This window comes from Thermobia domestica, chromosome 8 (genome assembly GCF_964235325.1).
Source record: "Thermobia domestica chromosome 8, izTheDome1.hap1.1, whole genome shotgun sequence".
NCBI classification, from domain to species: Eukaryota; Metazoa; Arthropoda; class Insecta; order Zygentoma; family Lepismatidae; genus Thermobia; species Thermobia domestica.
In genome coordinates, this window is record NC_137461.1 from 127,591,413 (window position 1) to 127,614,320 (window position 22,908).

The 22,908-nt window shown below is 35.6% G+C and overlaps 1 protein-coding gene across 2 annotated transcripts in view; it reads left to right on the forward strand.

Moving 5' to 3' along the window:
* Positions 1–22,908, forward strand: part of LOC145693201 (uncharacterized) — a 36,622-nt gene that overhangs the window by 8,537 nt on the left and 5,177 nt on the right. Inside the window, exons 1-4 of one of the 2 annotated variants that reach the window (XM_081768983.1) lie at positions 323–453; positions 3,847–6,140; positions 14,711–14,969; positions 22,260–22,433. In XM_081768983.1, coding sequence (XP_081625109.1) covers positions 387–453; positions 3,847–6,140; positions 14,711–14,969; positions 22,260–22,433 — 2,794 coding nt within the window. In that variant the 5' untranslated portion in view covers positions 323–386. Of the gene's footprint in view, positions 1–322; positions 454–3,846; positions 6,141–14,710; positions 14,970–22,259; positions 22,434–22,908 lie in introns of those variants that run through there. The other variant, XM_081768984.1, reaches the window with a different exon arrangement.

A 22,908-nucleotide genomic window follows, 5' to 3' on the forward strand; every position in this document is an offset into this window, starting at 1 on the left:
ACCTATTTTCTGAATAAGACTGACTAATTCCACTGCATATACAAATATTATAAAAGTATGCCAAGAATGACTAAAATTAATCTGTCAGTATAGCATTCCAATTGAAGATTTATCAACTCTTTAAAACTTAGTCATAAAACAAGATAATAATCGTTCTGTATTTGTAATATTTGCGTCACTCTTTGATTAAAAATAGGCGATTAATTGATGTGATTAACCAGAATTGGGTCTTCAATAGATAATTCTGTAATACCTAACTGTTGAAAAAAAAAAAAAAGATAAAGCACACACTACTTACAACGTAAAACATCTAGAATCATTCCTTTTTTGAGCTTTGGCAGTGAAAGTGTTGAAGTGATTATATTCCTCAACTAATACAGTCCAAAATGAAAATAATTTTTCTATTAGTAATTTACAGTATTTATTTCATAAATGAAGCTAAAATGGAAAGCGGTAAGTACAGCAAGAACTTTTTAAATTATTATTTCATAGTTTTGTAATCACTCCGGCTACAGCTGTTGATGCTGTCGGCATATTTGGCCCGAGTTTCGTATCCTTGAAGGGAAAAGAAATTGTAACAAGATTAAAAAAAAAAAAACTTTCAGTTTTACATTTTTACATCACACACACACATATATATATATATATATATATATATATATATATATATATATATATATATATATATATATATATATAACCTTTAGAACGAATGATAAGTAAAAAAGAGAATAAATATGAAAAATCTGGTAGAATGAGAATGTGGGAAGAAAAGGAGAGAACTTCGAGAAAACTCTCACTAAAGGAGAGCGCTCTTCCACTGAACTCCCGTACCTACCACGAAAAATTTTGTTAAATTTCACATATACGTACGCACAGGCTTTTTAGGAGAAATACTGTCAATTATTAAGTTAGGAAATGTTTGTATCAACACTTTCGGATCGGAAATACAGAAAGTGTGTGATCAGATATCAACAGTTTCGGAAATACAGGAAATGTAGTTCTACTACTACTACTACTACTACTACTACTACTACTACTACTAATAATAATAATAATAATAATAATAATAATAATAATAATAACTTAATTTTAAGTGCTATGAACAGCTCATTTGCAAAAATAGAGCACTATGTTAAAACAATTATATAATCATTTTAAACAGACCAGAAAATTTACAAATATGGATGGAATGAATGTTAAAGGGCAGGTTTAAGTCGTTGTCAGAAAATTAATATAGGCCTATTCAAATAATAAGGTTCAAACTGATTTACAAAACAAGATTAAAATTTAAAAAAAAATAGTCAATTTCATAATATACCACTAATAGAACTAGGCAAATTAAAGTGTCATTCAACTACAATTTAAAACAATGTCAATTTTTCTGAAAATTGCATATCCAGCAATGCGAAAAATATCTTGGTCCTTTATAGTCATATTTCAACATAAAAGATTGGTTTCTTTGAATAAAACATTAGAACATAAAGATATACTAAAGATACGTGATAACAATAAAATCAAGATTGGCAGCTAGATCCCTTCTTATAAATTTAAAACAGTTTAATTTTTTTATAAGAATTGCCCTGCTATTTCTCTTAACATATTTTCATTTTAAATTGCTGTAAGACATTGTCATTTTTCTCAGTATTTCACGTTTAGAATTTAGTGCTACCAATGTCCATCGATTCCTAACACTATAAATCAGCAAGGAGAACATTTATACAAAATTTCAAAATTCTACGTCTAATAGTCTTGGACATCTGGCGAGTTACATAAATCATTCAATCCCCCTGCTCCGTAACGATTCCGATTCGAAGATATCGTCATTGGAATAACCTATAAACATACCCTAAAATTGGCCATTTTCAGTAAACAACATTATCTTATAAGATTTTTACGAGATCTACCAATCGCTCTGCCTTCTAATAAACTTGATATGTCAGGAATAAATCCTCCTCGTCTATAATTCTTATAGAGTCTTACAACAATCGATAGATCTCGTATAATCAGATAAAGTATGGTGTTGATATCACAACCCAAATTTTGAGATATTTCAATGATTATGTTCTAGAGTTCTTTGTAGATTGCAATACTTGCAGTTCAAGTTCTTTGATTATATAGTCTATGTAATGTAATGAATATATAGTCTTTGTAATTGTGTGGCCTTTGTATCGTGAAGTAATTCTTTGATCCGTGATTATTGAAGTCTCTTTTCTCTATGTCCCTATTTCTTCTGGAAAATTATATTTTTGTCCAATGTCGAGTCATTGACATTTGCAAATTACTTCTTGGTTTATATCTTCCCGAGTTCCAGTTATCTTGTGGATTCATTTGGGAAATTTAATTTATTAAAGAACGACGTTGCTCAAAATCTTCAAATTTTGCCTAGCGCTATAGTTAGGTCTTTAGTTAAGAAATCAGTGATCGGTAGTGTTCTTTAGGAATAATTACGAAAAGCTATGCCATAGACTTAACATTTCGACGATTTTTATTGTTGCGCGCGTCTTTGTTTACGTTTTAGAACTTGTATTTTGGAGAATTGTAACAAAAATCTGTCACAATTTTCTGTGAGTCCATAAGAGCAAGATACGCAACCTCTGGTAGTTCAGATTTCCAACAATGAAAAATATACTGACTGCAAAATGAAGATCAAACGAAAAGACAACAGTCTCCTACATGAGTTGACAGTTAAAACAAGAATAAATAGGACTGAATATCATTGATATAGCAAACAGCAAGAACAACGAGTACTTACTGCCTTTTAGTCAAGTATGCATTTTGACTTTCCTCGCCTTCTGTTGATAGCATCATTCTTAACCAGTGCTGCTGTGGGTGTGATAAGACAGTGTTACAACTAGAGGAAAGAAACGAGCTTGAGAGCCTTGACTGGATTAACCATTCATTTACAACAATGAATTTCCAATTGAATTTGTGAACAAAACACCTAGAGTATGACGTCATTACTTAATACTTTGAGTCCCTTTTGCTCAAAAACACAAAACACGCTTTGTTGTGTGTTATGGCATACTAAAGGACTAACTATTCCCAAAATTTCAGATTTTTTTTTATCCAGGCCTATTGGTGATATTGGACAGTGAAACATGCCCAATTGGCGTAATTCCCCAACTTTATATTTGTTTTCAGCCCTTTGGGAGCAGCTACAGGTCTGTAAATTTTGTGTATTAACTTATGATGCCGGACTACATGCACACACAAATTCAGACCTCTACGTCAGTTGTTTCCTCTTCCCAAACATGTCTTCAATGTCCAAAAATGTTGCCACTTTAGTCCCTGATTTCATCCCTTGCAAGTTGTCTTAGGCAAAAATGTTAAGAGATCAAAGTTTTAGCTCTGCACGAGTTGGAAACGTCCAGCAATTTTCAGTTTGGTAGGACAAATACATGCTGAGATATTCAAAACAACGTAAACATATGAAATCGAAAAAAAAAAACGCAAAATGGCGGGAGCCACTTCGTCGCCATGGGATGTTGTAAAAAAAAGAATTAATTGTGGTTTTGAAGTACCCTGATATAGGATAAAAATTCATGAAAAAATTAGATTTTTTGGTGGTGGTTGAGCGGCACATGCTTGATTACTTAGAATGGATTGTAATAATAGTAATAATAATCTAGTAATAATTATCTAGGTAAAATTTCATGAAAAATAAATTTCTCTTTTAATCTTTTATAATTTCATAAACAATGATATATTTGTTAATTTGAAAAAGAAGTTACACTTATTTTATTTTACATAGAATAATGAAAACTAAAATTAATTTTTACAAAATGCATTTGTTAAACTTTATCCATAAAAGTAAAAGAAATTTTATTTTCATCTTTTCCTCAGCTATCGAACAAAGGAAGAGTATCAAAGGAGAAGGAAACGAACTCAGTTATCGAATAAACGTAGCAGAAACGGATCGTGAAAGCATACCAGCAGAAATAAATTCTGAAGCAACACCTGTTGAAACATACTCTGAAACCATACCTACAGAAACAACTTCTAAAACTACATCTCCAGAAACAACTTCCGAAACCAGACTTACAGAAACATCTGAAAGTATACCTACGGAAACAACCTCTGAAACTACACCGACAGAAACAACAACAAAAACAGCCTTTGAAACCACACCGTCAGAAACAACTTCTGAAACTACACCGACAGAAACAACCTCTGAAACTACATCATCAGAAACAACTTCCGAAACCACACCGACTGAAACAACCTCTGAAACAACACCAACAGGAAACACTTCTGAAACCACACCGTCAGAAACAACCTCTGAAACAACACCAATAGAAACAACTTCTGAAACTACACCGACAGAAACAACCTCTGAAACTACGCCAAAAGAAACAACTACCGAATCCACACCAACAGAAACAACTTCTGAGACCAAACCAGTAGAAACAACTTCTGAAACCACACCGACTGAAACAACCTCTGAAACAACACCAACAGAAACCACTTCTGAAACCACACCGTCAGAAACAACCTCTGAAACAACACCAATAGAAACAACTTCTGAAACTACACCGACAGAAACAACCTCTGAAACTACGCCAACAGAAACAACTACCGAATCCACACCAATAGAAACAACTTCTGAGACCAAACCAGGAGAAACAACTTCTGAAACCACACCAACAGAAACAACCTCTGAAAGTACACCGACAGAAACAACTTCTGAAACGACACCGACTGAAACAACCTCTGAAACGACACCGACTGAAACAACTTCTGAAACCACACCGTCAGAAACAACTACTGAATCCACACCAACAGAAACAACTTCTGAGACCACACCAGTAGAAACAACTTCTGAAACGACACCGACTGAAACAACCTCTGAAACGACACCGACTGAAACAACTTCTGAAACCACACCGTCAGAAACAACTACTGAATCCACACCAACAGAAACAACTTCTGAGACCACACCAGTAGAAACAACTTCTGAAACCACACCTACAGAAACAACTACTGAATCCACACCAACAGAAACAACTTCTGAGACAACACCAGTAGAAACAACTTCCGAAACCACACCGTCAGAAACAACCTCTGAAACAACACCAACAGAAACAACTTCTGAAACCACACCAACAGAAACAACTACTGAATCCACACCAACAGAAACAACTTCTGAGACCACACCAGTAGAAACAACTTCCGAAACGACACCGTCAGAAACAACCTCTGAAACAACACCAACAGAAACAACTTCTGAAACCACACCAACACAAACAACTTCTGAAACCACACCAACAGAAACAACTTCTGAAACCACACCAGTAGAAACAACTTCCGAAACCACACCGTCAGACACAACCTCTGAAACAACACCAACAGAAACAACTTCTGAAACCACACCGTCAGAAACAACCTCTGAAACAACACCAACAGAAACAACTTCTGAAACCACACCGACTGAAACAACCTCTGAAACAACATCAACAGAAACCACTTCTGAAACCACACCGACTGAAACAACCTCTGAAACTACACCGACAGAAACAACCTCTGAAACTACGCCAACAGAAACAACTACTGAATCCACACCAACAGAAACAACTTCTGAGACCTCACCAGTAGAAACAACTTCTGAAACAACACCGACAGAAACAACCTCTGAAACTACACCGTCAGAAACAACGTCTGAAACCACACCGACTGAAACAACCTCTGAAATAACACCAACAGAAACCACTTCAGAAACCACGCCGTCAGAAACAACCTCTGAAACAACACCAACAGAAACAACTTCTGAAACTACACCGACAGAAACAACCTCTGAGACTACGCCAACAGAAACAACTACTGAATCCACACCAACAGAAACAACTTCTGGGACCACACCAACAGAAACAACTTCTGAGACCACACCAGCCGAAACAACTTCTGATACCACACCGACAGAAACAACGTCTGAAACTACACCGACAGGAACCATATCAACGGAAACAACTTCTGAAACTACACCTACTATAACAACTGAAACCACACCTACTGAAACAACTTCAACAACAAATCCGACGGGTGATGATGGTAGTGCTTTAGTAGAAGAAGACGGAAAAGTATGCATACTTCTAAGTGGAAATATTAATATTTCTGTTTCATACACAAACAAAACAGGGGAGGTAAGTCTAGATTTCTAAATATCTTAATAAATCCAGTTGTTACACAGATTAATAATTACTCCAAAGCAATAATATCTCCTTGAGATTAATTAATCATACTTGAATTTGAAATGATACTATAATGATATGCTTAAATTACTCTTCTACGTATGTAAATCCGTGGCCTTGATAGAGAACGAAATATTTCATTGTCATTAATTTGAATGACTAACTAGTGCGCTGATAGGCTTATGCTACGTAACTTCTCTTATATTCGCTTCGCTATTATTTGTTATCCATTTTATCTGTAGGAACATTAAAGCAACGAACCACGTAAGCATTGCAAAGAAATAACAAGTTTTATTTGCATTCTTCTCTTCTTCTTTGCCTTCTCTGAATCATGTGTTTAGAACTATAAAGTTGATTCAAGAGTTAACCAATGACCAAAACCACAAAATCTTCGTAAATTTCTTCTATTTTAATGATTGTTGAATGCAATTATACTAAAATTCTTAGAGGTATGATTCCCGGTGAGAGTCTATGTGTTTCGGCTCTCACTTTAAATTCTAGCTTCTCGTCTCACATAGCCCCAGTGCTAAATGGAACAACACATTCCGACCCAATCAAAAAGCTTAGTGCTGTAGGAAAATAGGCCTCTCGTATTGGGTGAATCAAAGAATTTATTTTGTCTACAAATGAAGATATGCAATTGCATATAGAGTAGTCAAGCAGATATTCCTTAATGCCAAAGTTCTTGATAGATTATTTTACTCAATATATTTTCCACATACGGTTGCATAACATTGGCCTCCTCCTATTGACAGTATAGTGTTCTTAATATAGTAAGCATTCTTACCTTTACGTTGCCATCCGTCGCTCTGGCAATGTTGTGCAGTTGTAGAGTTAATATCTCATTTAATTCAGTTAACGTACTGTATCATCACGTACTAAAAATTCGTCATTTCTTTTAGAAATCGAAGAATTTGTTGACGCATAGGTTTGTCAGAAAGGGTTCAGAAAGGTAAGATGGTTGTAACGCCAGTTGTATGATAAATCTATAAAGTTGCTACAGAGACATGTCCAAGTTACTTCTAAATATGCCGTCTCTGTATTTATGTATAATCATACGAAATGCACCCATGGGTCAACCTGCTGGCCAATACTTTGCGGTATCTTCCCCTTTGCTATCCTCATGGTGTTAAATATTGAATTCGTGCAAGTAAGTTACAAATTTGTGTTCTGCATTGTAAGTGAAAAATGTTCATCCCAAGCACCAAATTTCGTCCCTTTAAGACCAAAGGTTTTAAAAGGAGAGCATCTTCTCTCTACATCTTTGATTCGCAACCAAATTTTTGGATACAGCAAATTTGTTGCCTTACGTTCAATGGTTCAATAGAACACGAGAAAAAATTAACCACAACCTTCCCTTCCTTAAGGGCTAAATTTATAAAAACTCATTTTACTCACAATCAAGGTATAATGAAACCATTCGTACAAGATTTAGAGCTCCTAGTCCTATTTTGAGATCTGCTAATGACCAAGTGAATAAGTGACTCACGTCAGTGCGTTTACTCATATAGTTATTAGCACTAGAAGTACTAGTCATGCTTTGCTTAATGCAAATACCTCGTGACTCGTCTTATGAGTAATCGAGTTCCCGTTCAGCAGCGAGGCTACATGAGACGTGGAACTACTGATTAACGTGGAATCCGAACCACATGAGCTCCCACCGGGATACGAGTAATCGAAGTTACAAGTATCTGCTCCTTCCTCCACGCCGAGAAATCGTACACTAATGTGACAAACAAAACATTGGTTTAATGGGAGAGCCATCCATATATATCACTTACATTGCAGTGCTAGCAGAAATTTCGGATTAGCGGCCCATTCTATGCCCGGTAAGTATGGAGAAACGTGCTTTGAGCTTGTTGATCTTGTTGAGCTTGTAAAACATTTACAAGACATTGCGCAATTCGCAAGAAGCAACCTGGTCTTCTCCTTCAGAAGGACAATGCGAGACCACATTTGGCGGTGGCAACGCAAAAGCATCTAGCCATTATCAGTTGGGAACGCTTTGTCCATGTGCCATACAGCCCCTAGCGACTAGTGAGTTCCATCTCTTTCTGGTATTGAACAAGATTCTCACCAGAAAACACTTTGGAACAAATGACGTAGTAAAGATAACCATGAATATGATCCTCCGTATTCAGCACATGCATTTTTTCCAGGAGTGTTTTTATAAACCTTGTAAATTGGTTTGATAAATACATCAGACGTTATTGGTTCCTATGTGGTGAAAAAGAGTAAGCATTGTTCTTTATTTTCGCAGTATAGTATTTGTCTTACATAACATCTCTATTCATAACTACCAGGGAAAACTATTTACCGACTTAGCCTTGTATATTAGTAAAATAAAAAAAAAATGCTGCAACTTGCGAGCGAATATTCAAATGACGAAAGAGTTACGTTGTTGCCTCCAAGATAGAGTTGTCAACAGTATTTGAAGGTTTTTTCCTACCTTCTCATTGTCTCTATCAAGACAGCCACAGCTATTCGTTTGACATACTACTCAATACTAATAGATGAACAGTGTTGCCAGCCCAACATAAAGTGTTTTTTTCAAAGTTGCACTACTTAAGATTATTACTTATTTAAAAAATCAGCATGTTAACGGAAAACGAATATTACGATCATATTATTCAACCGTAAGATACTTTAGATCTGTATTGCCCCGTCGGACCCAATTAGGTTTTCCTATGGTAAAGTCTTCCAAAATTTTTATGTCTATAGCGCCCTTAGTTTACAACACTGAATAACAAATGTGAAATTGTACATTTTCATTTAACATGTTGGTTTAAACCATGTAATAACCTGACCTTGGCAACACTGCTCATCTGTTGGTTCTGCGGAGTGTGTCAAAGGATTTCTTCCTGTTGATATTTGCTTTGTACAATAACAGTGCTTTTATCTAGTTGATTGTTTATATGTTACAAGGTTGACTTAAATTTAAAAAAAAAAAAAAGCTCACTATATACAGAGTGGACCATTGATCTTGATTCACTCTTGTAAATTTGAAACTAATAGATATAAGATGCTGAAATTCCGTACAATATAAATATCGATAGGGGGACATTGTTTGAGATACAGTGAAATACAATCAGATTAAAAGTGTTGTCAACCCAACATAAAATTGTATTTTTTTTTTCACATGACAATACTTCAGGTTATTACTTGACGTACGCATTTCAAATCTATGTATTAAACAAAAATTTACACTAGTACACTTGTTATGCAGAGTTTCAAACTAAGGACGATGCAGCATCACAGACATAGACAAACAATCAAATTTTGGAAGCTTCTACAACAGCAATATCGCAAGTAAGACGGACGAGGCAATGCTTATCCGAAGTATTTTGGTGTTACATATTACAATCATGATATGGTATATTTCGAAAAGCAAGAACAGCGTTACAACGAATTGCAAATTTGACGTTTTCCAAATAACATTATTTCGAAAAGTATTTAGACAAATATGAAATCCAATTACGAAGATAGTTTTGTTTAGAAATAAAGATTATAATGACGGTGGCAGCAATTCAATATCTCAAACCGTTCCAGAGGAATGAACAAAATGATAAAAATTGCTATATTGCTTAAAATGATGTATTTCTGAAAACTTTTTAAAAACGGTTGTTGCTTTCTTTAGCTTCCGTAACATCTCAATATAAGTGTTTTTAAAGGTTTAATTACCACAAGCTCTAAGAATTACATAATTGGAAGCAGTGTAGCAAACTTTACTAGTGTTTACCATAACTCCAGAACGGTTCGAGTTATCAAATTACTGTAAACTGTATTATGATTTTTCCTTTTATTGAAAACTATCTCTGTGATTGGATGAGGTGCTTATCTAAGCATTTTTTTAAATAAAGACTTTTGAAAAATGTTACATTTTTAATCCTTGGATACTTATTTCTATTCATTTGAAATCCCTTATATCATGATCATAGTATTAGACACTAAGATACTTTGAATATGTGTTGACTCGTCCGTCTCATTTCCGTTATTACTACTGTAGATCGAAATTTGGATGTTTATGATACTGCTTATGTAGTGTCCTTAGTTTGCAACACTGAATACCAAACATGATATTGTAAGTTTTTGTTTGACATGTAAATTTGAAATATGTAATAACCTGATGTAGCACCACTAGAAAAACATAACTTTATGTTGGGATGGCAACACTGTTAATCTGGTTGTGTCATAGAGTATGCCAAACAGTGTCTCCTTGCCGATATTTGGATGGTACAAAATTTTAACTTTTTGCATATTAGTTTTTATATAGGGTGTCCGAAAAAGAATGTACCCGTTTCAAAAAATATTCTCGGGCTCCTTGATGGGATATTAGAATCCTTTATACAGATATCTAGTCGATAGTCCATTTTTTCCCATACTCAAATCAACGTGAATCTTGTAACGGCACGAAAGGCTTCTGTGATCTACTCTCACAGCTTCGCCAGAACTCGAGGCTATGGTGGGACAAAGACACGGTCTTTGACAAAGCTCCATAAAAAGAAGTCACATAGTAACATGTCTGGAGACCTAGGAGGCTATTTCAACAACGCTTCATTATCAGGATCAGTGCGACCTATCCAAACATGTTCATTCAGATACCCTCTCACATCATTATGGAAGTGGGATGGAGCTCCATCCTGTTGGAAAATATCTCGGGGGATCCTCTTCAAGTTGTGGTATCAACCACATCTGGAGCATCTCAAGATACCCGTGCCCCATCACAATTCTTTCTGCAAAGAAGAGTGGCGTATAAAACTTCGTTCTCTACATGGCAGCAAAGACGTTCAACTTCGGAGAACTTCTGACATGCTCAATGATTCCCCGAGGGTGTTCTGAACCCCAGATTCGAATGTTATGCCTGTTGACTTTGTTGTTGATACGGAAGGTCGCCTCATCACTGAAAACTACTCTGCCCCTAAGATTATTTTCCAGGAATCCCAACATGTCTATACAGAAGACGATGCGAAGTTCTCTGTCATCTTCAGTGAGTGCCTGCACAAGTTGCAGCTTGTGAGCCTTGAATTTCAAACACTTACGGAGAACATCCCAGACTGTTAAGGGGGGCAATGCTAACTCACGACGTGCTTTCCGAACTGACTTCGGGGCTGCGTTGGAAAGATTACTGAACTCTGTCTCCTCCGAATGTGAAGGACGGTTTTTGCCCTTGCATAGGCAATCTGTCCCCGTGAGTTATGTATGCCAGCTCTTAATGTAGTTCTTGTCAGGTGGACTAGCACAAATTGTCGCCGAAAGTTTCGTTAAACTGCAATAACGGACATTTTCTTTGCATATTCAACAGCACAACATGCCTTCTGTTGCTGTGTGTAAAAAAGAATGTGGGACAGTGTTAAGAGATGTAGTCTTTATTAAAATATAATTAAAATGCAATAGAGGTTTGTGTAATGAACACAATTAATGTAGATGTGTGTAATGTCTACAGGTTAACATGGGATCCGAAGTACAAGAGCTCCCAACTAAATACAGTTTGTGTGTGTTTGTGCATTTCAATTATTTTCAATGAAACTGCCTCAGTTTCTAAATAAAATTATTATACAGAACAAGTCAAAATGATGAACCGGATTTCAAAAATTTATTCTGTGAATATATGTTACTGTGAGACAAGCGATTTGAAATGTCAACTTCCAAAATTTAGTTTCCACTCTCTATTGCTAAGATTCAGCAGCGAGCAGTTAAGGAATGTGGCATTGACTGGAGAACAAGAGATATTTCTGTGTGTTTAATTATCATGTAAACGAGTCTGTGATTAGTGTGAAACGGCATTTCTGTACTAAATATCGGAGAGACTGACCTAAGGACAAGCCCATTCGTAAGTGGTATTGAACATTTCAGAAGATTCGGGCTGCATCTGTAAACTAAAATCGACTAACAGGCAGGAAATTGACTGTCGGCTTGATGTATGCCGTGTTGCGCGAGGTGCTCACGTAGAGACACTTGTGATTGTGATATATTTGAAGAAAATTTTGACAATTTACCTTTGTTAGCACATGTCTTACAATAACATGTTTATTTAGATTTCACAGAATAAATTTCTGAAATCGGGTCTATCATTTTGACTTGCCCAGTATGTCAAACTCGGAAAGCATATACATGTGTTTATATAGTAAGTTATAAATACAACATCTCTTCCTTTTTTTTCCTCCTAAAAATTATAAAATCCCCTGGTAATCCTATTCGGGTCCTACGTCAAGCAGTAGGTTCATGTCTCATACGGTGGTACACAGTGGTCGAACTGAGAGGTATGCGGTAGCATGCCATACCGCCTCTGGTTTTTCAGTGATGAAGACATACCGTCTCTGATTTTTCAGTGATCAAGACATATCGTCACTGGGAAGTGGATGCTAATATACCTTTAATTAATCCATTTTTGTAGACAGTAATTGACGAATAACTTTGCACGTCAAAGATGTTATTATTTCTTTTGTAGAAATAATTTCTAAGTTCCAAATACCGACATTTTCGTTATTTTTCCTACCTTTTGTTTTTAAAATAAGGTTTCTACAAAGTTCACCTCTTGCATCTACGCAAGAACTCGTGTTAGTTGCAGTAAGGGTCACATGACAAAAAGGAATGAATCATGGTTCCAATACAAACAAAATGTAGTGTATTTAGACGACTCATTTAAACTGAAACCGGAAAGTATTGTTATGAGTTCGTCGGAACCTCTTTTGTGCCTACTTTCTAATAATTGGATAACACTGTGGATATGTGTGCGGTGATTATCTCTGTGTGTGAGTGTATCCCTAATATTTAGATCTTTGTGGCGATTGCTTTTAATTCAATTTGTTATTGTTAGTTAATGTAAGTTAAATATTTTCAATATGGAGAAGTTTTTAGTAAAAATAAAAACATATCTCTTACATGCTTCCCCAATATATTCATTTAGCAGGAAGTTAATCCTCATGATATGAATTTCACTGAATTTCCTAATTTTCTTACTAAAGCATAATCGAAGACCAAATTTAAAGAACATACGTGACTGACATACAATAATGGTGGATTTGGTTCTCCTATATGTACAAATGCGAAGGGAACTTTGGGTGCAATCAAATCTGAAAATTTGAGCATGGGTAGATTTAGGGGTTGTCTGCTGTGAAGGGGCGGATCTTCTGTGGGTCTGAAATGCCCCTCAGTCGAGTGGGGGTCTCGGAGTTGTTCCACGAGAAATTGTTTAAAAATTGTTCATATAAAAATTCGGTTTTTGATCATTTTGGTGTATAATTCTCTACAATACAACATAAGGGATATTCTTTATTTTTCTCAGAAAGTTAAGGGCGGGAGGCAAAGCCTCTCCATGCTCCCTTTCCCCGTAACTACGGAGAAGCTCTTCCATGATTTTGAGTCATTACGTAAATAGAAATGCAATGTTTTAGGCAACATACTCTCACTGTATTTCAGCGTTTAGATAGCCGGTATGTTGAGTCAAAATTGTAATGAAACATACCGCCTCTGCTTTTTTTTTCCACTTTGAACACTGGTGGTACACGTTTGGAACGAGACGGTAAATGGAACGCAAAACTTTTACTCAACCAGCCAGCAACCTAAATGTAGTTATTAACTAGTTGTTTTATCCCAGCCTTTGGCCCCTGTATACTATAGGTTTAAAATAGGTTGATTAAAGTCTCTAATTCTTTACATTTAAGGCCATCAGCAACCCAAACTCCATACCATTCTTAAGATTACTCAAGGACTCACTTATACATACATGGTGTTATTTTGCAAGTGACAGCGCATGTAGTAACATCTACCTAGGTATTAGCGTGATTGTTGATTATTAAGGTTAGCGTGAAGCATAGACTGAAATGTTTCTCGTTTATTATTAGGATAGCCAAAACTAAGGGACGGATTAAATATTGACTTGCATTATCACAAGTTTATATTTACGATCAATTTCCGACAAACGTTAAATACATACATTTTTATATATATTTTTGAATTGGTGTAATGACGTCAGTCGTAAGATTTTGCGATTTTAAAGCTAAATTTATGAGATTAAAAGTCTTGAATCCGAATTTTAGAACAAAATTTCTGAATAAACATGCTATCTGTTTTGTAATTTTTTTTTTTTTTTTTTTTTTGTGCGTAAAACGGATGCATTATGCAATGAAGAACTCAATAAGTGAACACGATGTACCAGACATCCGCAGATTATGAATGTCGGGACCACTTCATAGAAGTATTTTAAATTAATTTTCTTGATTTAAATAGTAATTCAATAAATTTAAGACTGCTAGTTTCTGATGCATGTCCAAATAACCGTCTACAGTTTGATAACATCCAGACAAATTGATATGCCTAAAATTACGAACAAATCGTAAACGTAGAGAAAAATTTTGCGAGGTACTGTGATCGCTAAGGCTCTGAAAAACGATATTCAATCGGCCACGTTGTTTGTCGTAAATTGATAGCAAAGATGTGTTGCGATCGCATAAGTCAATATTTAATCGGCCTCTAAGTCAATATATACAAGGGTTAAATTTTTCTCGATTTTATTTTTTCAGAGCAAAACAGGGAAAATATCTATTCCAACCGATCCTAATTCTGGTGGTGTGATTGTCGATGGTAAATGTGGAGGTGAAAGTGGACAATATATCTCATTTACATGGCCTGCACCAGTTCTTGACCTCACTAATCGCATACAGGAAGAAGACAGACAGAACTTTGCTATTTTGAAATTTAAAAATAATACTAATTCCTTTGTTCTTGATGGAATTAAATTGGCAATATACTTAGATTCATATTTTGATGATGCTCAAAAAGGTAAGTTGCATATAAAATCTTATCTTGTAGTCTTATTATACCTCAAATTTTGCAATCAAAAGTGGTGTGGTCAAACACTGTATTCTATAATTTGGCTATAAATCTTGAGAAAGCATATTACTTACACGTTTGATAATTCATACTATTGATTTCTTGAGTATTCTTAGTTGTTAGCTGTGACAACGGTTAGCAAACACGCACTACTTTTCGACTTCAATTGATTAGCGATAATGGTCTTACGTTTGCAAGACTACAAGCATATGTGATAAAATCATCATACTATCGTACGGGTTATCTGGTGCAGAAAATATGAAATGAAATGAAATCTTTCAGTGTAACGTCCTACGATCATGTGTGTTAGGCTAAGAGTGACAAATGATTAAGACAATTGAATGATGGAAGAACTGTGGAATGAAAATCGGGAGGAAACGGGAGTACCCGAGAAAACCACGGACACGATGTTATCCGCTACAGTCTGTTGGAGAAAGATTCACAATGTTGCTTTTCTTGGAGTGCTTGTGATTCCTTCTAGTTGCCCATCTTCTTCTCACACACATTACACACTGTGAGTTAAGGAAATCTGACAGTTTGACAGAACACGTGGTGCGCTGGAAGTGTTGCTGCCCAAACCTCTACCACAATAGAGACATCAGCTCTGTGACAAACTTTAAAATATTTAATAAGTTATAATTCTGTAATCGTAATAATATGACAGAATAGTTAGTACCGGTAACGTATGATTTCCAAATGACAAAAATAATACTATTTCGAATATTTGACAGAAGATTCAATGTTCGATTACCGGCACCAAGATCAGCGACTTTAGTTCCCTAGAAACAACGTTAAAAAAAGTGATTAGCATGAACCATCCACTTTATTTTGTCTATAACGCATGCAGCTGTCTGTCAGGCGCCAGCTTTCGTTAACCACATAATATGGTTTTCCACTTATTCTGCCGTTATTCGTCTACTTGTGAATGGAAAACCTCTGGGTATTCCACGATGAACGAGTTAAGTAGGCCTATGATAATTTCAGTTCCAAACAGTATGGTTGCTACGTAAAGAAAACCCGGATCAGTATGTGAGTTCAATACCACCCATTCCAGAGGTGTAGGCAGGGACAGAGGTGACCACTTTGACCTTTTGGTTTCATTAAGTTTTCCAATAACTATTTGCCAGTGTTTACTTAGAGTTGAAATATAATATTCTTCTTTCTTCGCTTTCAACATATTGAGATATTTCTAATTACGACGAATTATGCAAAGATCAACTTGCCTGAGGAGTGATTTATCACAAGTCACCCATTTTGCACACAGTTGTCCATTGTTATTAGCATATTTAAGGATTTTTGGGCAGATCTAGCTCTGAATAAGTATAAGAGACAAAATCAAAATTAACGTTCAATGAATTAGTAATTTATTTTCATGATATATAATAGAGTTCAACTGTACACTAGAAATAAACGCATAACAGTAACACATAATGCTAAGACAAAACACATTCTGAGCCAGAACCTTACCTCTAGAACTGAGTTGTGGTTATTCATGTTCCAATTCCTTAACCTTCTTTCACAGACAAATTAAAATGAAAATTACACCCACTAATGTGCGTTTCCTGCTGTAACAGCGTTCTTTGAGATGATATTGGTGCTTGTTCGAAATCCAACTTGCTTAATTTCGGATTCCAATCATAATATTAGCCATCACCAAACTGAAAAAACTCTTGTCTTACTATTTCTTGCTGGTAAGAAGCCGAAGATCAAAGGAACAATTGTTTCCTACAAGTCATGTATGTTCCCGTTCTTGAAATTTCGATACTGTCTCTACTGGAAACCTTGATGAAAAGTGCGTAGTGTCTTCTTAGAGGTTTCGATTACTGTGATAGTTTCCATTAGGTAGTCCGCGTGATCTTCTCTTATATATTCATAACTTACCAAAATCAGCCAATCAGAATGAATCATATAATATTAGGCTGTTCCGTCTCGATACCCACCTCCTTTATTATTATATTCATTCTAATTTAGACTAACGTGGGGTGCAATGGATTCTTTTGGCGCACGTTCCACGGTGTGTACCGCAAATGTCCCAGAAAAACTGGTTTTCTGATTGTACCGCATATGTCCTGATACCATGATTTTTCGGACTGAAATTGTTTGCTTGAACTTCACTTTCTAGTCTCATGTTGAATGCCACCATTCCATGGATTGTTCCTTCATGTGAAATTTCGCTGTAGAAATCATCTTCCTCACTATGCCGCTCAAGAAAAGTCAACGCAGTGGTTAAACGTTTAATTTTGTGTACCTCAGTCAACATTTTCGGTGCCTAGCGTGAGCACAACTTCCGATAATTTAAGCGCTAAGTCACAATTTCATAGACAATACTTCTTGAAACTTGAGGAAAACTTATCAGATAGCGACGAAATTGTAAAGCGTCTGTTCTCTTTCACGTTTATGTGAACTTTCTGCACCAAGTCTCCAGTGATGACAGATCACTCACTTCGTTCCTCATCATGAACATTCTTGCGGCCATCTTTAAAAGTTCTAACCAGGCATCTGAAACACTTGAAATTTTTGTATGTACGTTTTCCTTACTCTCTAGGCTGTAGATAAACCAGTATTTCGCGAAAAGTGCGCCAAGGAGGAGGAATATGAAGGTTTTAATAACTTTTTCTGTTCGCTAGATCTCCGAATCTGTCAGGTACAGAATCTTGAAATTTTGTATAAATTTTCTTCTGATACTTTAGGCTGTAAATAAGACTTTTTCTACGTCGGCATGAGGTTAAAGGGAGGCATGAATATTTTTTGTCGTTATCAGATCCTGCGGACTATTAGGCATAGAACCCAAAAACTTTGTATATATCCCATGTACCCTAGACTGAGGGAGTAAGGTTTATAACTCAAAATGAGGCCTTGGAAATTTTCTTCGACTTTTATCACATCTTACGAACATTTGATCATAAGAACTTGACATTTCGTACAAATGTTCTCCTTGATGATGTAATTACGAAATGGTACTCGTATAGAGAAGAAGGCAGCCTTAAACATTTGTTTCAATATCTACCAGATCTTTGGAACAGTTGGTTGTAGAACGTGAAATTGGTACAAATTTACTTATTGAATACTACTTATTTACTTATTGAGCTTTGAGTTATCCTACTCCGAGATGTACATAGCTTTATAGAAAATTTTACATTATTATAAAGGTAACCAAGAAAGTTCTGTCACCTTTGCATCTACCACCTTCGAACATCGATATGTCACCTAAGACGTACCTGGAGGATCAAAAATAGTCTCCATCAGAATCGACGACCTTCTGCAATCGTTTTGGAAGGCCATGGATTCGTTGCTGTAGAACTTGGTGGGCATGAAGTGAAGAAGGTATCAAGTGCATTTTGCATCTCTACTAGGGATTTGAACTGGCGTCCTCTAAGGTGATTGTCCAAGGAATGGAACAGATGATACTCGGACGGTGCAAAGTCCTTGGAGTATGGCGGATGCAATAGTGTTTCCTATCCAAGGTGGAGAATGGTATCCTGGGTCTTCCAAACCATGTGGGGCTTAGCGTTGTCCTGTGAAAGGAGGACCCCTTTGGCATTCAGAAGTGCTGGCTCCACAGTTTTGAGTTTTTCTTGAACACGGCTCAACTGCTGACAGTACACAGTTGCATTGATACTCTGACCAGCTGGTAGCAGTTCCCGATGCACGATCCCGCGAGCCATCTACCAAACACACAAGATGACCTTCTTCTGGTGCAGTGCTGGTTTCGGATGTTTCGGAACTGCTTCATGGGATGCTAACCAGAAATACTCCTTCCTCAGACGAGACAGCAAAGAAACACAGGTGTCTGCTTGCGTTGCCTTCTGGCCCGGAGTCAAATCATGTAGGGCTCATCGGCCCAACTTATAGTGCTTCCCAAGTTGATGCAGGCGCTGCAGAATGTTTTCTCCACTCACACTGAATTGTAGTCCCAATTTCTCACATGTCTGGCCATTGTTTGCCTCAATTGCTGGCTGGAGATCTTCATTTTGTACATGTGTTAGTCTTCCGGTACGTGTTGCGTCTTCGAGTGTTTCGTCACCGTCCTTAAACTTATTAAACCACTGCTGCATTGTCCGCGTAGTCACGACACCCTCACCAAAGGCCTGGCATATTTTTCGCCCCACTGCAGCAGCGTTTGATCCCAATTCGAACTTGTACTGCATACACGCTCTTATGACGCTCTGTGGAGGTCCCATGTTCACTCTGTCCTGAAGCTAGTTCACGGTGTAACTGAAGTGCCACAACTAGTATGTTGGATATACCGACACCAACAACTGACCTTCGCTTTAACTCCATTCGCATTCTACTCACGGAATTGAGGGCCAATTGAACACAGACCTCCAAAAAAAGAAACAGAACTTTCTTGGTTACCTTTATAGGAATTTCTTTTAGATCTTTCAGCATATGAAATTTGTCTAGCTACTATATATTTTCACATATAAAATATTAATATATTCAAAAAGATAATTTGGCTAATTATCGACACTGGAAAAAAGACTTAAGATGATTCTTGGAAAATTCAGTTTGCGATAAATAAATTTTGAGTGACAGCTTCTATGAAGAGGAGAAAATCGTCCGATTTCAGGTGCAAGGGAGGATTTTACGACCTAACTTTTTCAAAATTGGTACCCGTGAAAGTTATTTTCCCGACGGTGATGGAATTTGAATAAAAATTACCCAAATGATTTCTATGTATTTGAGTGAATCTGCTGCTTTCGGATGCGAGAAAACGACTTAACTCGGTCTTGACGTAGTGAACAATTATTTGGAAGCAATTTACCGAGTACTTGTGAACATAACTTAAGCGAAATCAAACTTACATTGGCAAGTATTTGAAACTAGAGAAAATATTGTGTATAACTTTCAAATAATTCCCATAAACCTTATTTTTCCCATGCAAAGAACAGTATGTAACATATTAAATCAAATATAAATGGGCAAGACAGTGTTTATCCGAAATAATAGATTTGTCAACTGTTGTTCCACCACTCATCTATTCAAAAAACTTAGTTCTAGTGTTCAATATCTGTCTATATTTGTCTTATAGTTCATTGTTTTATATGGAGAACTAGCTGAAATAGTCGTTCTTCGCACGGGAAGAATAGATTTGTGGAAAATATTTGAACTCCTCAGCTCTTAAGATACGCATTTCAATGAAAATTTAATTACAAAAATCTGTAATGTCACCCCGTTCCATTCATTCCTTATTACCTCATGCTAATAGTGGCTTATCGTGCACTTAAACAGCATCTGAAGTTCAACTATCCATTTCGGCAAGCCAGGATACTATGAATTGGACACGAATATCGGTCATTTTTGATTATTTTTATTGCCATTCCTTTCCAACTCCACTTCTCACTCACATGCGAACAGGAGATGAATTTGGACTTCAGATGCATCGGAAGTGTCATTATGCATCTCAGCAACCTCGAAAACCATGAATTGGACACTAGTATAGGTTGTTTTCTGTTATTTTTACTTGTGAGTCCCTGCCGTTCTCCCCTTCAACCACCATGCAATAATCAATGTAATATCGCAAGCTCCTTCAGAGGTCTAAGATTGATAATTATGCTATCATTTTAATTGGTTAGTAGTTATTGCGTAACAGTGTATATAGAGTATTGCGTAATGAGGTCACACACAAACTTACATTTCCTTTTATATGTAGAGATATTATTTTTCTTTTTTCTTTGAAATAAACAAGTAGTTTGATAATGTGATTTTACTGATTTCTTGTTCCTGATATGTAAATCTATTTCGTAATAATTAAATTTTGATATACAATTTTGATGTTTTAATTAAAATTAATTTGAGCAACATTAAATTTACATATTTTTTCAAATTTATTTTGCAAAAGCAAGGGAAATTTAAGTGTTGATAAAGAAATCAGTAAGATCATATCTTTAAAACTTCAGTTATGATACTTTCAAAGAATCCAGAAAAATAATTTCCCATATAAATCACTGACTTAAGGGGGCAGACCACTAAACATTTTTCAAAAGGTAACAATTTTTCTTTTACCTGTTTTTCGTAAGTGAAGAGAGATAATGAAAGGTAACTTACCACCATAATAGATAATGTTATTGTACATCCGAAAATACAAATCGGAAGAATAATCAAAGTTACCATCCATAGAAATGACAGTGTGGCCAAAATTTGAATTACCCCAAAATCTTGGTTAAGTCAGAGACTAGAAAAATGAACTCAACGGTAATTGATGACTTATCATGATATAGGGCTATGTGTTCCTTGTTAACTACTTTTTAAATATTATTTGTATTTATTTTGTTAATAAGTTATTTATTTTGTAAAAACTTATGTAAGTTATTGCAAAATAAATACAAATAACATTTAAAAAGTAGTTAACAAGGAACACAGATATCATGATAAGTCATCAATTACCGTTGAATTTATTTTTCTAGTCTCTGACTTAACCAAGATTTTGGGTAATTCAAATTTTGGCCACACTGTCATTTCTATGGATGGCAACACTGATTATTCTTCCGATTCGTATTTTCGTTGCCTTTCATTATCTATTCCCATATAAATCACTGACTTAAGGGGGCAGACTACTATATATGGGATATATATATGGGATATAGATTGTATCATGAGGGACGTCCTAGAGGGTATGGTGGCGGGAAAGAGAGGGAGGGGGCGAAGGAGACTACAATTAATGGATGATATTAAAACAGAAAGATCATACGCGAAGACGAAAAGGTTAGCGGAGGATCGTGGAGCATGGAAGCTTCTCAGCTGCGGCAAGTGACCTGCCAATAAAGGCAGAATACCTATGATGATGATCATTATCTATTTTCACTTACGAAAAACAGGCAAAAGAAAAATTGTTAGCTTTTGAAAAATATTTAGTAGTTTCCCCCATAAAAATAATATGGTATAGGTTCTTAATATCGTTAAGGTAATCCCTGTTCTTGTTCTAGAACCACTTGTGGTTTTATATGAATTAAATGCCGCAGCCATCAGCCATGCCAATTATTGCACGATATATTGATAAAAAGTATAAAATTGTATTAAACAAAATTGATATACTCTATAATTGCCATGGTTACAACCGAAGTTGCAAACACGAAGGTAATGTCTGCATTTTCATGCAGAATACTCAAATTATGCTATACATTGCAATTTTATTAGTTTAATTATTAAATTTAAATGTAAATAAAATATAACACTATTGTTGATAAATATATATTTGCTTAACTTTTTCTCTTATTTTTTCTATATTTCCTAATATAGGTGACAATGTTTCACTTCAACAAGACAATTTAGGTTTATTCGAGACATCTGTAGGGAAGTCTTATAAATGCAACTTGGAGAAAACCGTTGAGCTGGGCGAAAATACAACTATTAACTTCAGCAATTTCCAATATCAAGCATATAATGACGATAACAATAAAGGATTCAAATTAGGTAAGATAATATGCAAATTAATTAACTTATGATTTAGTTTGTTATATTTAGCTGCCTCTTTTTTAATGTTCAATATTGGATAAATTAAGAACGTGTACATTCTACGTATTTATTAGCTATAGAAAGAGTTCGTTCCATGTCAATTTCTTTATTGACAAAAAACATTTGAAAGTGCAATTGGGACCATCACACATACGTATATTACTTACTGGTTGCACAATTGGTAGCCTTTATACTTAATGTTAACAGAATAGACCTAATAATAAAGTGCTTATTTATAGTGTTAGTAACAGTGGTAAATCAAGAGCAGCATTTTCTCAAAAGTACATTCAAAGCTACAGTATTTGTGTTTAAAAATAAATTAGTAAATATACAATGCTCGCCTAATTACTACAGTTTTGAATCAATCTTAAATTTACAAGCTTGACATATATTAAAACACAGACTGTACATTCTTTTTTAATTTAAATACTTG